The sequence below is a fragment of the Manis pentadactyla genome, chromosome 3, assembly GCF_030020395.1.
Source record: "Manis pentadactyla isolate mManPen7 chromosome 3, mManPen7.hap1, whole genome shotgun sequence".
NCBI classification, from domain to species: domain Eukaryota; kingdom Metazoa; phylum Chordata; class Mammalia; order Pholidota; family Manidae; genus Manis; species Manis pentadactyla.
The window spans coordinates 141,021,166-141,038,042 of NC_080021.1; the positions used below are offsets into that span (position 1 = coordinate 141,021,166).

At 44.7% G+C, this 16,877-nt stretch overlaps 3 protein-coding genes across 3 annotated transcripts in view; 2 read left to right on the plus strand and 1 right to left on the minus strand.

Moving 5' to 3' along the window:
• Nucleotides 1-1,610: 1,610 nt before the first annotated feature.
• Nucleotides 1,611-3,345, plus strand: LOC118931093 (NUT family member 2B-like). Its single transcript, XM_057499398.1, has 3 exons — nt 1,611-2,057; nt 2,317-2,667; nt 2,992-3,345. Exons 1-3 carry the CDS (start codon nt 1,611-1,613, stop codon nt 3,295-3,297), a joined length of 1,104 nt encoding a protein of 367 aa, XP_057355381.1. The 3' UTR covers nt 3,298-3,345.
• A 1,010-nt stretch (nt 3,346-4,355) lies between these two features.
• On the plus strand, nt 4,356-9,050 carry LOC118931091 (isoaspartyl peptidase/L-asparaginase-like). Its single transcript, XM_036923250.2, has one exon. It carries the CDS (start codon nt 7,503-7,505, stop codon nt 8,145-8,147), a length of 645 nt encoding a protein of 214 aa, XP_036779145.2. The 5' UTR covers nt 4,356-7,502; the 3' UTR covers nt 8,148-9,050.
• Nucleotides 9,051-9,360: 310 nt separating this feature from the next.
• Nucleotides 9,361-16,877, minus strand: part of LOC118931076 (ubiquilin-1-like) — a 38,357-nt gene continuing 30,840 nt past the window's right edge. Inside the window, exons 6-9 of the mRNA XM_057499399.1 lie at nt 14,489-14,572; nt 13,181-13,296; nt 12,769-12,937; nt 9,361-11,371 (exon numbers count right to left, since the gene is read on the minus strand). Coding sequence (XP_057355382.1) covers nt 11,219-11,371; nt 12,769-12,937; nt 13,181-13,296; nt 14,489-14,572 — 522 coding nt within the window. The 3' untranslated portion in view covers nt 9,361-11,218. The remainder of the gene's footprint in view (nt 11,372-12,768; nt 12,938-13,180; nt 13,297-14,488; nt 14,573-16,877) is intronic.

A 16,877-nucleotide genomic window follows, 5' to 3' on the forward strand; every position in this document is an offset into this window, starting at 1 on the left:
TCCCATGTTTGCAATGGACTATGAATCATGCAAAGGTCTTACTTGTGTGAGATAGTGCATTAAAATAATTAAAAAGGTAAAACGTACTTAGCAGGAGTGTGATGTCCCGAGAAAAGCAAAGGAGGAATTTCTGGTCTTGGATGTGGAGGCTGCAGGGCTTTTCTTTGATGGGCTGGGGCTTTCCAGCAACGGGGGCCTGGCTGGGGTCTGCAGGGCCTCCACAGACAGCCCTGGCGACACACGGGCTGCTTCCTAAAGCGCGATGGGCACAGTGCACCAAACAGGCCACGGCTGCACAGACATCCCCATGTGAAACGCAGGGCTGCCCGTGGCCATGAGTACCGGGGTGCTTATCAGAGCACACGTTCCCACAGGATCAGAAAGCCCAGCCTCTGTGGAAGTCAGTCATGAGCGGTAGGAAGCAGTGGCTCCCCAGCCGCAAACTAGGTCAATGGACACAGAATGGAAGTAGTGGGAACAACAGCTAGGACCTTGGTGCTGTGAGCCCGAAAACGATTTGTAAGCAGCCAAGAGGCACCCACCGAGGGTGTGGCCCTGTAAGCTGGAAAAGCACCTGTGCTCTAGCCCACCTGCCAGAGTGCCCATGGAATGCCTCCCCCTCCCTCCTGCCCCAAGCCCACCTGCCCCTGCCCCTCCCCCACTGCAGAATGTCTGGACCCCCTACATTCTAGGCCTGTTTAGATTCAAACTTGCCCTCCCTGAGTGGGCTCCTGAGCAGTTGGTGGAGGACACTGCTCTCTCGGACTGACTGTACTGGGTCCTCGGTGTTGAAAGGCCAGGCAGCTGCGGTCGGCTCTCAGCCCGTGGGGATGACTTCAGGAGGAGGTAAGGCCTGAAGGCTGGGTGGGACTGTTTCAGGGGCCACCACCCACCCATCCCTGGGATTCAAATGTGACTCTTATCCAGGCACAGTGGTTAGACCATCAAGGGAGGAGAGAGCTCTGGGCCCGAGGGTATCTCACCTTGCAGGTGGGGGGGCCTCTGGGAACCTGAGGAGGCCCTGGGAAGGTGGCTTCTGTAGGTGGGTCAGGTGACACGAGGGAAGTGCCCTGAGCAGGGAGAAGGGACGGCCACCAACACGCTGCTGCTTCCTAGAAGGGAGGCAAGCCATGGGCCCTGCGTTTGGGGAGGCTCTGGTGGTGGCTCAGGGGGATCCCAGGAAAGCCCAGTCCTGAGTCCTTCTCCTGGGCACACGGCTGGCCCCACGATGTCGTCCCAAGGGATCTGGAGTGGAGTTTACCAGACCCCACAGTGCCCTAGGAGAGGTAGAGAGACTTGGTCTGAGCCAGAAAATTGTCCAGGGGCCCTATCTGTGGCCAAGTCTGCAGGCACATGTCCTTGCCATGAGCAAGGCCACAGCATCCCCTGACTGCTGGAGCCCAGACCTCCCGCCCTCCTGCCAGCCAGAGCTCCTCTCCTCTGGGCAGTGGGCTGTTCTTGGGCTCAACGGGGACAGAGCAGCTGGGTGACGCCAGCAGGATAGGACTTGGGTTCCTGAGTCATCCTGAATCCTTCTCCCTGTGAGGAGACTGTGTAGAGCCACTTCCTCCTGGTGCCTGTGGACCAGCTGGCTCTGACCCCCCACGGGAATGTCCCCGAGCTCGGTCCTCCCTGAGCACACTCGGTGCTGGGCAGGTGCCGCCGGGCACCCACCCTCCTTCCCTTTACCCTCCTCAGCTCGCATCCCTGAGAAGGCCGGTGCTGGGGCCCAGCCTGCCACCGCCCAGGCACACCAATGCCAGCGGAGCCCACACACCAAGGCGCTGATTGAGATCCCTCCTGAGGCCATGACCGACAACCTTGGAATCACGGAGGGGCCGCCAGAGCCCGGCGACCTAGCTGAGGGGGCGCCCGGTGGAGAACGGGGAGAGGAGAGCTCCGGGCTGCCACCAGGAGAGGAGGGCGACTACCCAGACCCGGGTCTCCTTACCTACCTTGACGAACTTTGTGCCCAGGACAAATACTTCCTTGCTAAGGTGCGCTGGCCCTGGCCCGGGTGCCACAAGATTTTGGGGAGCAGCACTCCCACCAACCAGGTCTGGGTGCTGCCCAGGGAGCAGGGATTAAGTTTGTTTCTTATTCCTGAGCTCTGGTGTGTGTGTGTGTGTCTGTGTGTGTGTGTGTGTCTGTGTGTGTGTGTGATGGTAGAGGTGCACATGAAGGTGTGTAGATGTGTGTGTGTGTCTGCGTGTTGTACAGGGATAACCCAGGTGAGCCAGGGGTGTGCGTGTTGTTGGTGTGCATGCTGGTGTGTGCGTGTGTGTGCATAAGTACGTGTATATATACTTGTGTGAGTGTGCATGTTTGTGTGCCTGTCTCGTGTGGGGTGTGTGGCATGCACGTATATACGTGTGTATATGCTGTGTGTGTGCATGTGTGCCTGTGGTCGGGGACCGTGACCACATCTATCCAACACCCCCTTGTTGTGGAGCATGGGGCTGGTCTCTGCTTTTCCCTTGCCCTCCGGGTCCTCTGGGTGCCCAGGAGATCCCCTCCAAGGGTGCTCACAGCCTCTTGCTTCTGTGCCAGGTGGACGTAGTGCTGCACCCACGCTTCCTGGCGGAGTTGCTCTCCCCACATCCTGAGCTGTACCTCTTGGTCCTTGCTGAGGAGCTGGAGAAGGAGGAAGGACTGTCCATCTTACAGGTGAGCTGGGAAAGGGAAAGGGAAGGAGACAGGTGAGCCTGGGGAGGGGGCAGCGCAGGTGAGCCAGGGCAGGGGACCCCAGGACAGGATTCCTTCCTGACTGCCCCCTGCATTGCATGGCAGGAGTGGCTGGGAGGGCTGCTCGGAGGGTGGGGGCTGGAAAGGAGGATGGCAGGGAGAGGATGGGGAGCCGGGGAGGTGAGGGAGGACGCAGGCCGCGGTACCAAGTGGGAGGATGAGGTTGGCAGGAGAGCCACAGTGGCTGTCGTTGGCATGGCACCTCCTCCCCCTCAGGCCGCCTCACGGTCCCCTCTCTCCTCACAGCTGGAGCACAGGCGACTCCTGGAACTGAGGCAGGAGGAGGAGGGTGTGCAGGCCTCCCCAAGTCATGGCGCACCCCAACTGGACTCAAGGCCTTCTGAGTGTGAGGCCAGCCAGTCTCCCCAGAGGCCAGGCCTCAGCCCCACTGGCCCTCCAGCTGCCAAGGCCAGCAGTCAGCCCCCGTGTGCAGGCACAGCCCCTGCTGGGAAGACACCCCTGCCAGGGGCCAGCCGCCCCACACAGCCCCAGAAGAGAAAGGGGGACCCTTTTGTCCCAGAGAGGCGTAAGAGGCAGCACTGCAGCCAGTAGGGAGGAGCCGGCCCTCCAGGGCAGCTTCAGGCTCCTCCGCATCCCAGTCCTGATCCTGGCTGCCAGGGGACAGGGAGGGTGGGGTGGGGCCCCTGGGAGTGGCTGGTTGTGGGGTGGGATAAGAGGGTTGTGGGAGAGGTGGGTGGTGGTGGGGTTCAGCCCATTTGGGTGTTGTGTGTAAATAAAGCCTGTTTTGTTAGGAAATGCTCTGGGCTTCTCCGTGGGAAGGGGCGCGAAAAGCAAGAAGGTCCCGGGCTTCGGGATCCAAGGCGGCGTCCCCGTTCCTCCTTCAGATTCACGTGCATTCTCCAGATGGCTCCCGACAGCCCACTGCCCCCATAAACCCCCAGCCCCACCCCTGCTCCTCTGAAGGCCACTCTTGGTGGTCCCCATGATACAGTGCCATCACAGGACCCCAAACGTCTAAGGATGGCAGCTGCTTTGGCTCTGTGCCCTCTGCAGTAACAGCTGACTTCCTGGACAGAGCCTGCAGACAACCCTTGTCTAGAGGGGGCCCTCCACTTCTCGCTGAAGCAGGCTGGTGGGCTGGTGGGGTCTGGGGGATGCTCAGGCATCAGTGTCTCCTGGGCGGTGAGCAGAGAGGAAAGGCATGTCATGAGGGGACAGGCTCCAGAAACAACGTAGAAGGCCCGTCCTCTGGCCTCCATGGGCACATGAAATATGTGGGCTGGTGGACAGTCCCTCTACCTTGGTGAGTACAGAGAGGGCATTGGATCGGGAGGAGAATCAGGGCCCTCCTGTACTTGGAGCTCCCTGATTTTAATGTGATCAGGAAGATACTATGGTGAGAGTACAATCTTCTGAAAGGATGTCAGAACCCTTACTAGGGCAATGATGTGAGAAAGCTATTCTCCCACATTTTACAGATGGTTAAACTTGTTTCAGAAGGCAATTTGGCAATTTATAGCAAGTGCCACACTAACCCCACAGTTGTATGTTTTTTAGACGGAAATGGTAAAAAAAAAATTTTTTTAAAAATTATATGTATTGATGTCAGGCTAGCTACAACAACCAATACTTCTATGTGAAACAGCCAACAAACAGAAATGGTGAATTAAATTTGCTACTTCCACATCTGGGAATATTAGCCGCCTATCTTTAACAATGAAACATTTTGGAGAAATATGTATTTTTACATACATATAATGGAGGCAAGTGAAAAAGTAATTTAAAATATTTAATGATGGCTGCAATTAGTACATAATTCATATGAACTTGGGCACAGACTACAGAGAAGACAGTCAAAGGGAAAAGAGGGCTGGGGCCACAGGGGGCTGCCTGTGTCTGAGTCCTAAGCTTCCTTTTTGGAGTTGTAGTGTTTTTCATGAGGGGAAAAAAAGGAGGGGGGGGCAGAGGAAAGGACACTGACTACAACTTCCTTCTCTACCCTCTAAATTGGTTTTCACTATCTTTCTAAATGGGTTTGGCTAACTTTTTTTCAAGTTTGCTGTTCTGTTTTGATCATAGTAGTACTCTGAGAAGTAAAAGGATAGATTTAGATACAAATAAAGTTATCAGATTAAAACAGGCTGAATAACTATAAGCTGGTGATCTAATGGGCAGCGTGTGACTATATACTAACACAGCATTGTATGCTTGGAATGTGCTAAGAGAGTGGATTGTGTTACACACATAGGAGAGGTAACTGTGAGATTGCACAGGGGTTAACTAGCTTGGCTGGGGGCATCAATCCACAATGCATAGGTATATCAAAATGTGTTTTACTCCTGAAATATACATAATGATTATTCGTCAATTATACCTCAAGAAAGCTGAAAAAATAAAAGCACTCCATTCTCACTGCAGAAATTTGGAAAGACACTTAACAGTCTCAAGAAACAAAATGGCCACAATGCTGACACCCAGTGACAAATTAGATTGATATTCTACAAACTGCCTTTCAGTCTAGGAGCTGGACTTCATTGACTTCTGAGCACCTCTGGAACACATCTTTAAATAAGGCTTTAGACAACTGACTAAATTAGTACACCTGCACTTTTAAAACACAAAAAAACCCAAACCTTAAAACTATAAAGCATGTTGAGTAAGTCATTTCCTGCATAGGAGAACTGCCCTTTTTACTTTGTATCATGAGCTTACCTGCTAAGACTTTTCCACAGTTTTCCAAAAGCACTGCTGACACTCAAAAAAATGTAATGCACTTTCCTCTTTCCTAAAGGACCTGCCTCCATGCCAGGGTTGCAACTTCCCGCAGCACCCTGTGCTCTGCCCAGGGAGGGCCAGCAGAGATCATGCCAGGTCCTGTCATCAGCCAGCACGTGTGTGCCCCGGATGCTGAGCCACACTTACAGGTCATAGGAGAACTTCCTCTCCAGGTTGGTCTGATTCTTCTGGAACTGGAGGACATCCCGCTGCAGCTTTCCGTAGTTCTTCTGAAGGGCCTTGAACTGGTCTAAGCCAAGACGAGGAGCACAGGTCACCAGCATGGCCGTCATGACAAGGACAGACATGTCAAAACCCAGGCATCAGAACAGTGGCCAGGGGCACCCGAGAGAATGTGGGGGTGGCAGTGGGTGCCGAGGAAGGCCAGAGATCACGGTCCCTCCCTAAGACCACTGCAGCCCACCGTGGAGGATCAGCAACTCCACCGGAACCTGCTCCTTCATTCTTTCCCAAACATCTCCCTCAAATCTTTTTTACCTCCAACCATTAAAATGCATCAGGACCCTCTATTCACCAGTTTCTTTCTTAGACACCACAAACCCTGAGCTGTCCCCCAGGTCATGCACACCTGGCGCCCCCTACCCCCGGCAGACTCATCCTTTGGTCAGTGACTTGCTGATCCCGATGTCCAGTCAGATAAGCAGTCACTCCTGCCAAACCTCCCTTGTCTTGGCTACCAGGCTGCCCACCAGTATCCTCACCTGGTCATTTGTTCCCAGCCAAGCCATTCTGAGGCCCCATGTTCATTAATCCTCTGACCCCACGATCTGGGGAAGAGCAGCTTTCTTTGAGGAAATTCATCAGCCCTGGCCCTGCTGCCCTGATGATTTGTCTCCTACCAGCTCTGCAGGAAAAGCAGCAGCTGACAACAGGCGAGGCTGGGGTGACAGGGAGGTGACACCAGCAGGGTGGGCAGATGGCAGCAACCAGGCCCAGAACACGGCCCTGTGGCTCCAGCCCTTGCCTCATAATGCTAGGTCTACAGGCTCTCTGGGGGGAAATAAAATTAAATTAAAGTGGAGGGGTCAAGAACTATGGATACACAGCAACAAGGACCCACCTCAAAGGCAGGTACTGACAAGGTGGAGAAGACAAACTGCAGGATGGAGAAGGGGCTGGATGCCTGAGGCCGAGTGGGGACAGCGGCTGGGACACCTCCTGGAGAGAGGGCAGGGCTACATCTGGACTGTGCTGGTCTAGGGACCTGCATTTGTCCACACCATAGACGTGCACTCTCCGGAGGGTACGCCTTACTGACTGTAAACTACACTTCAATGAACCCAGCTTAAAAGAAACACATTCCATACTCAGACCAAGTATGGGGCAATGGAGAAGTGCTCAGCACTAAGGGGAGATCTGACATCAGTAACACGGATGGCTCTCAAAAAGGGGCCAGACGAACAAGGGCACAGACAGTCTGATTCCATGCACATAAAGCTGTGAAAAATGCAAACTGAGCTACACATTCAGAAGGCAGATCAGAGGCTGCTCAGGAAGATGACCAAGGGGCATTGAGAAGGTTCTGGCAGTGGTGGGTATATTCACTACATTGATTTTAGCGGTGGTTCCCTGAAGGGTACATATATGTCAAAATTCCTCAAATTGTGCACTTTAAGTATCTATAGTTTATAGTACGTGAATCATGCCTGATTAAAGCAGCTTAAAAATACTTAAAGAGCACACTGAGGTTTCAGTTGTAGTTACCCTCAGACCCCATATGGCCCTCTCTACCCTCTTTCCCCCGGAGCCAGTTTGGCGACCGTGATTCCCTGCTGTCTCCCACCTCTGACAGGCCTGGAATGGCCTCTGAGATAAGGCAAGGCCCGGGTGCTTCGGCTTCCCGGGAATTAGGAAGTGCCTTAGGGCTGTTTTCTTTCCCAGAGGTCCCACCAGTGGCCTACAGATATCCAGGACTTCTAAGCATGTGAAAAGGGACCTCCCCAGGGGAAACGAGATCCCATGTGGAACCTAGAAGGAGGGCTGGAGGCTCTGGCCCCGGGATGCCTTCCCCGTCCCTTTTCAGCCAGGGGCCCAGTACGGGTCAGTGGCCGAAGTTCTCTGTGGAAACAGGCCCGATGGCAGCCGGATCCGCAAACATGAATCCTGTGGTCGTGGTCCATGGGGGCGGGGTCAGCAGTATCTCCAAGGACCGGAAAGAGCGGGTGCACCAGGGTGTTGTCAGAGCCGCCACTGTGGGCTACAATGTCCTCAAGGAGGTAAAGAGCGTGGTTGACGCCGTGGAAGGAGCCGTGACCGTCCTGGAGGATGATACCGAGTTCAACACAGGTTGTCAGTCTGTCTTGAACGTAAATGGTGAAGTTGAAATGGATGCTAGTATCCATTCCATGAATGGAAAAGACCTGTCTGTAGGAGCTGTGTCTGCAGTCCGCTGTACAGCAAATCCCATTAAACTTGCACGGCTTGTTCTGGAACAGGCATCTCATTGCATTCTGACTGACCAAGGGGCAGAAAAATTTGCAGCAGCCATGGGGGTTCCAACGGTTCCTGGACAGCAGCTGGTTACAGAGAGAAACATAAAGCACCTAGAAAAAGGGAAGCATCAGAAAGGTGCTCAGAAACCAGGCTGTCAGAAGGAAATGCTTTTCCACATCACTTGCTCTGTCTTGGAAGCAAAGGCCACCTGAATCTAAAGGTTTGCGGATCGTGCGACTGCTGACATCAGAAACAGACACTGCTTTGGAATATGGGGAAGAAATAAACAGCAGAAGGACTTAGATTATTGAAAATGAGTGTAAGTCAAGAAAATGAATACTGAAGTGCCATGAACAAAAGAAAAAAAGCTGACAGGAAAAAAAGTTAAAAATCTTCAAACAAGTGATCTGTTTGCATTTTAAAAAATGAACCAGTAGAAGTCATTAGTCTTCTTCCAGCTCACCTCCCTACAGTTCACCAACGGGACATCACAGTCTTTGTTCGGTAAATTTAGTTACTACTTATCAAAACAATGAAAATGAAAAAGAATATTATTCTCACCAAATCCACAACTGGAACAGTGTTAAAATTCCTGCAGCTTCATGTTCCTTACTAAAGGAAGATTTAATTGTCAATCATGAAGATTCACACACCAAATGAAACATACAGTTACTAGAATTGGGAGGGAGAGGTCAAACAATCAACAGACAGCTGATTAATACCATAAAATGATGGTATGGCACATCCGTGTAATGAGATTATTACCTCCTCACAGTCAGCTTCCACCTACTCCACTGGTTCTAAATGCAAATTCCTCTCCAAACCGAGAACTAGTAAATCAGAAATTCTGGGGATGGAAGACAAAACTCAGGATATTAAACCCTCCACATAAAAACACCCAAAACACTGCCTTGCTCCCATCCCTCCAGTCCTATTCCCTACACGGCCTTCTCCCTAGCTCACTTTGCCAGGCACACCGAGCTGGGTTCTACAAACACACTCAGAACACTCACATTATAGGGCATTTTCATTAGTTGTCCCTCTTCCTGGACAGTTATTTGCCATCCTGGATATTATTAAAGTGTCTATTAAAATGTCACCTTCTCGATGAGGCCTCCTCTGCCTACCCTTTATGAGTGGAAGGTACTTCGTGCTCAATAGGCCTCCCCAGCATGTTAACAATAAGAAATTAATGACGCCCCACTCAAAGTCAAATAACTATCAGGTACCAGAAAGCAAGCAAAGCCTTGGTCATCTGACTTCCCAGCCAGCTATCTTTTTAACACACAACACAGTGTATAAACATATTTTAATTGGGGGAACTTAAAAAGTCAATAGTGAATAATCAGAGGTGTGATAAAAGCCAGGGTAAATCAATTCCAAGCCTTTATTTCCTTCTACAAAAGAGGCAAGACAAACCAGGTGTAAAAGCTAGAGATTTATTGTTATTTTGTGAATAATAAATTATCAAATTAGTTATGACACTACCCACACTGCTCATGACCGGTCACCAGTACCAGAGCTTTTAACCAGACTGAGGCATAAGGCAGAGAGAGCACAGACACGAATAACATCCATAACAACTTCCTCTATTTATGCCTCTACCTTGACCTTCATACATGTTTTCCTCCTGGGTAAAGTGACAGAACATTACACTGGCTGGTGGGTAACCTGGCCTCTTGACCTTTTTCAAATAGCAAGCAACTTACAGAAATAATGGAATTTGACTTGTATTTCCCTTGATTTTATTTGTCTAAATTCATTTTAAGTTAATTTAACATTTTTATTTCCTGTAACTGTACATGTGAGAATATAATGACCTAGGAGAATACTGAACCACAGTCAGCCAAATATGGTATTGACCCAAAAAGTTGTGTTTTAATTGGTCCTAAAAGGAATGCATGACCCCAGCAGTTTCAGAGTTAGGCAAACAGAACTTCTTTGGCGGGGGGAAGAAAATGGCTGTTAAACAGCCAAATGTACTTACTCAACATTGTTAAAACGGCTCTGTTTTTCACCCCTGAATGATACCTCTTTACTACACTAGATGCACAGAAATCCTAACAGAATCTTGGTTGCCAGTATTCTTTAGGCTGGCCCAATCCAGGATAGATACCCACCCCACCCCACCCCACCCCCAAGTTCCCCTTCTCTGAGGCTCCGAAAAGCACAATATTTAACTATTTATTAATAGAACTACCAAAACACTTCAGAAACAAGTAGCTCACACATCATTTTAAATTCATATATTGCCTGTGCATGAGAAAACTGATAAACCCAAAAGATAGTTCTATTCTTATGTGGCGATTAAAATAACTGAAACGTCAAGACACTTTCAGTGAAAGCAACATGAATCTCAATTACAAATTTTAATACCTGTTAAACTACCTATGGGAGAAGCTGCAAAGTCCTAGGCAGATGCACTTTGGGGTTATACTACAGTGCTCCTTCAGTCTGCACAAAGATGAAGGTAATTTACAGTCAATCTGTGAATGCTGAGACAATGTTACATTATGTTGTCTGTACAATTAAATGTCCTTAAAGAGATAACCAGAATCAGCTTTTCTACTGTATCTTCAACAAACCGGACTGGCACTTTTGCGGAGAGATGTTTATCAAAGATGCTGTAAGATGCTACACAATTAGGAAATACTCATTTTTAAAGCGTTTCCTCATCCTTACTTTTTTAGTTACAGGTGTTTTGCTCAGATAATCTATCGCAGTATGTTTCTAGAAATGTAATCCCAAATGTGCATACTGTATTGTATACAAATAAAGCAAAAACTGTCAGTAGTATAAATCTTACAGCATTTTGCTTGCAAAAACATATGTCAAAGTCACAATAAGCAATACTATACCACAAATTATGGAGCACAAATGATTTGCTTCTTTTTAATGCTTTTATTCTACGTAAATTACTACCATAGGCTAATGTTTAAAAAGCAAATAAATTGGACAGATGCAGGACAAAAATCTGTTCACCCAACTATAAAAGGTGATGTTTTAAAAAAATTACAATAAATGCAGAAGTGTTTGATGCATGCAGTAGCCTTAAATGAAAAAGCATTGATTCCCATGGTTAATTGAAAAATGAAACAGAACAAAACAAAAACACACACAGAGAAACCCACACATCTTACTGCACTCCACCTTAAAATGCATCATATTGGGTTTGTTTATAACAGCACAGAACTCCAAGAGTCAAAATGAAATAAAGCGGGCATTTTAAAGATTTAAGAGCCGTTATCAAAAATAAATTACATTTTTTAAAGATACAGAAATGCTATGATGGCTGGGAGCCCAGTAACCTTTCAATAGCCGCATTGATATCACCTCCGGTTGCTATTAGTGCTTGCAAGTTCGCTTCACGGTTCAAAAATCCCATTGCACTGAGCTGTTCCAGTTGTTGCTGAAATCTGACTTCTGGATTCTGTAGCTATTAAGAGAAAAAAAAAATTACCCAAGACCTTAAGGACAATCAGTCCATGTCATATCTACGTAACTTTATAAATTCTTCATTACTTTTTTGTAAGATATGCTGATCTACTAAGCTATTAAAAGCGCTGGCCTCTCTTGAAATGTATTCGAAGATGAAATGTATTCATATTTAAAAGTCCATTAGCACCTTATTTTGTTACATTAAATAGTCTAAACAATCATGTCAAATAGATCATATAATTCTGCTTAAAATTATACACCTCAACCCTTAGGTATGTTTAAAAAGGTCATGAATATAAAGGAAAATAACAAAAATACATATGAAAATAGCTTAGAATTAGATGATTTGTTTTTATAGTTATTGACCAACTAGATAATTATTAAAGCCAATGTCCTCACGTATAAAACTCTGAAGTCCTAATGAGGCTTAGAATGTCGATTCAATTTCTGCATTGCCTAGTCAAGGCTTCAGAAAATAATTTCAGTTTCAGGCCCACACACAGGCTATACTCCTGACAATTCAGCTGCCTCAAATCTTCCTTCAGAAATGAAGTAAGACAACACTGAAATGATCCATCAATCCTGGCCAATTCGATAATGGCAGGCCGATTGTTTGGCCTATATAACAATTCTGTCCACTACCTAAAAATCTTTTTTTCCTTAGTAATTCCATGACTACTCACAACCAGAAGCTATCCTATCAGGAATAAAAACACCTGTAAAATGATAAAAATGTGCCCTGTTTATTATATTTATATAAAACTTAAAATCAGAAAGCATTTTTACCATGAAAAAGTTCTGGGGAAGCCTACTGTAACAGGTTTGAACTGGCCATCATCTTTGTACAATGGCAGATTCTTAATGTTCTTGCTTCTGCAAACACTGGCTTTACTAAGCACCCACATTTTGTAGCCATATTGGAGAGGTGTAAATATGTAACACAAGTTACCACAGGAGGTAGCAGTGTGTGGCGTGACATAGCTAGGATTTTTCTTTTTTAAATCAAAATACAAAGATTAGATAGAATAGTTGTTCAGGAGATATTTGGGATAATCAAGTTTCTATTCCTCCCTGACAAACTTTCATGAAATATATTTCAAATAATTTTCAAATAGTGACTCCCCAAAAAAAGCATTTTAAAAGGCAACTTACAAATAGTAAGACAAAAAGTTGTAGTCTTTCTTCCCTATAACATTTCCTTTAGTATCTAATATAGTACCAAAGTTAATAATTTTTATAATGATTGCTTTAGAATCACTATCCTTAAGATTGTGCTTGCTTTTCATTACAGTCTAAACCCTAAAAGACTACTCTCCTTTTTTGGTGGGATATGGGGGAGATTTCTAAATTTTTAACATTAAGGAATGCAAAATGTGGACAAAAAATAACCATTACCTGAGGATTCACTCCAGCAAGAACCTGTAGCATTTGTTGGATAAATTGCTGGTGTCCAGGTTCGGTGGTTCCTGCAGTGGGACTTGAGTTTTCACTGGGTGCAGAGCTAGACCCGTTAGTTCCTGAAGAGCCTCCAGTGTTTCCTAATGTCCCCAGGCCAGGAGTAAACCTGCACAAAGCACAAACTGGTAATAAATCCAAGCTCCTGCAAAACAAGAGGCCAGACTGGTGGTAAACCAGCTACATTTTAATATAACATTTGTAAAGTTACCTTCTCAAAATGAGTGTTTTTAACTTTGAAAACTGTCTTAAATACAATAGCAAAAAAAAAGGCAGAATGATACAAAGCCTGAAATTCTCAGAAAGAGAGTAACCGCTTTGCACTTTCATAGTCTTCCCCAAGTAAGCTTACCCTGGGATGAGGCCAGGGGCTTCTGTCGCTAAGGTCTGTAAACCCTGATGAATCTGTAAGAAGGCCTGCATTGCTCTAGGGTTTGACATTGCTGATAACGTATCAGGATTCTGCATCTAAGGAAGAAAGAAAACCAGTGGTTATGAGGGAATTAAAATCAGTGAAGATAAAATTTATGTTTTTTTGTGTCTGGAGAAAATCTAAAACCTTATTCTCAGACACTGGTAATCCATAATTCTTTCCCCAGATAAACACAAGCACCTCCTCCTGGACAACAAACCTAGCGTGCAAATTGTTACTAGACCTCCTCCAAAGTCCATCATGAAAGCCATTTTTCATAATGAAAGACAATCAGGAGCTACTCTGGAAGCCACGACTGTTCCCATTCTCCAACAGAAGATAAAAGTATTATTTCTAAAAGAATACCTCCAAATGCACAATTTATATAACACAGTAATATTGTCAAAGCCAAGTGTTACTCTGCTGCAGATACATTTTTACAAGTAAGATGCACTCTAAAGGAAGAGTTCCAGACTTGAAGTTAATACCTGTGCCCAGAGTTCTGCTTTACTACTTCCAAGTATACACCACCTGACTGACCAAAAAAGAGGCTTACATCATTTCACTCCATCAAGGATACTGAGTAACCTTGGCTAATGGTTTACAGGCCTGAGAATCTTTTGCATATTTAAAAGCCCTAAAACTACCAGTTTCAAAACAACAAAACTGACTTCTCTTTTTGCATTTTTAAATAAAATACCATGGCAATATTGAGTATTTTTTTTATAAGGAAACCTTCCACATATGAAAACACTGACAATTTTAATCTTGCTAATTCTGAGTTGGAGGAAATGAGATCTACTCCTTGGAAAATAAGCAATCTATTAATTTGGATGAATTAAAACACTACAAAGAAACCAAATGTGTAAAATAGGGCAGGATAGCTCTTTCCTGTTACTTGAGATCAGTTAAACCATAAAGAGCAACTTGACACAATGAAGCACTTCAAAAAGTTAGTAAAGTGAAAGGAAATGGTTAATGGTATTAACAAAGCAGTCAAAATCTTAAATCCTCAAAAGCAAAAACAAAATGGTCCTTTCCTCAGAATTTATGTTTAAGAAATGTAAGCAAAAGATCAGCAATGAAATGGGGCTCAGTTAAGATCAAGCTGAATTTTCTGCAAATTGGCAGCATTATCAGACTACTGTATGTTTTGCTATCAGCCAGAGAAGAGCAAGGAAAATGTTTATCATCACACTTTTTCAAGCAAATCGTTACCGAAGATAGCTAGCATCTTTTCTTACTCACTGGTTGAAGGAAAGTTGGGAGCTGTTGTCTCATTTGTTCTTGACGCTGAGGATTTCCAGCAAATAAGGGATTATTCAGCATCATCTATGGGGCAAGTGTTCAAACAATTTTAACTGGAAATATCTGAAAGAAGTAATGTACCTTAATAGTCTACTGTCCCCCAAGTGCCTAACTTGGCACTTAAAAGGAAGGTAGAGAATGTAGAAAAAAGGAGAAGGGAAGATACTGTCCACAGAGGGATCTCCCCTCACCCAAAAAAATGAAGCATCTTCTCTCTCAATGAGAATGGTGATTATGATAATGACATGCAATATCCTAAAAAATAAAGGCAATAATTTTCTTAGGCATTTCCTAGAGCAAAGGTATTTGCCCTTGAAAGAAAAATGGGAATAACTGACATTCATGAGGATACATTTCTGCTACACAACAGAATAAACATAAGCATCAATACATGAAACTATACATGGTTTGCTTAGACACCTCAACACACAAGTGGCAAAAACAGGAAAAATCCAGATCTGGATCCACTCTATCTACCTGCCTACTACAAAACAGCTAATTATTAGGTCCAGAAAAATAACACCACAGAACAGCAACAAACTTGCCAGAGAAATGGAGCTGCTAGGTGAAAATTCAGCCTAGGACTAGCACCAACAGATCTCTGGGGAAAGTATTAAAATGCATGGAGACCTGAAAGATGTAAATCCATTTGCAAACACCAAGATTAGCCTTTGCATTTCACCTCACCACCACCAGAGATGAGAAAAGTGGCATGCCTCCTAACCTTCAAAAATAGGTGTTAGAATTAAAAAGTCAGGGTCAATATTAACATGTCAGATACCTGAAAATATTACAATACACAATCAGCATAACCAGAAACTAGTAAATTCCCATAGCTTCGAAAAAAGACAAAATTTTTATCACTTTTTCTAGATGAAGTGAAAAGTCAGCTAGCAATGATTTCTGATAGCCTATTTACTGGTCCAAAGTTTGGGGGGCTGGGGCTGGGGTAGGATGATGACCCCTGCCCTCCAGTAGTTAACCAGATTTGGGAATAATTACATGTAAATACTGAAGTACAGAGAATTTCTGCCTCCTCCTTTAGTTTATGCAATGTTGCCAAGTCGATTATTAAGTTAGTTTCAACAAAATAACTAAAGCAGGAGTAAATCACACAATTTTTATGGATACACAGTATTTATTTCAAAGTGATCAATAAATTCACAGTAAATAAGTAATACCTACTTGAGATCAACCAACCTGCTTCTTTATTGGCTCCAGTCAAATACTTTTTATTAACAATATATCAAGTAAGTCATCACAGTATCTTTCAGGATTCATGTCATTTGAAAAAACATGTCATATTAAGCTTACTCTTCCTCAGAAAATCGTCTCTCATTTCTTTAGGCTATTTTCCTAACTGACTGTTTATATAACAATAGTTCTTACACTAAGACTTTTCTGAATATCTAAAAATCAAAATCAGAATAGAGAAACCACAACTTTAATCCATAACCTGAATACACTGCAAACATTTCTAAATTGTCTGAAAAGAAACTCGTATCTAGCATTCTTTGTTGACATTTTGCTTTAGAGTGGAAAAAATTGTATAGCATTGCTCAAGTCACTTCATAATGTAAAATTGTTAGTTTAAAGGGCTGAGAATGTGCTTGTTAAAGTCAAAATTTTAAAGCAAGCTGCACATTCAACGCTAATTACTAACTGGTCAAATATACATTTGAAAACATACAAGTAGAATCACTCAACATATATATTTTCACACTTATTTTATACGAAAGTGCTGTAATCAGTAAGTTGCATTTAATACTAATAACTCAGTCTGATAATTTTCATATGAATAAAACAATATTTCATAAAATGTACCTACAATATGAAAAATTAAGAGTACACAAAAATTCACCTAAAACCTTATTATTTCCAATTGCACAAATTTTAAGGGGGCAAAAGTTATTGCTGAGGATTTTAATTCAATGGTATCAGCCATCTATCTACTTGAATAGATACAGGTTCATGCTTCAGAAGATAAAAACCGTTTCATTTGACATAATAAAGGGAATAACTTTAAAAGCTTTAAACATTTTGGAAATGGGAATAAACTACAAAAGAAATTATTTCAAATTCCTAACACTCTACAGGAACCATTTTTAATAAATAGCAAATATAGACTATAGATGATCAAGGCTTATTCACATTCTCCCATGTTTTCCAAACCCAAAACAGATTTAAAGGGTACACATCAGAATCACCTACGGACTTGTGTAGGGGCTGGGGTTGGGTTTGGGGGTACAGGTGAGGGAGGGGGAGACCCCATGTAATTATACCAGAATCTCTCAGGATTGGGACAGAAGTGATCCTAAATGTTCAGCGA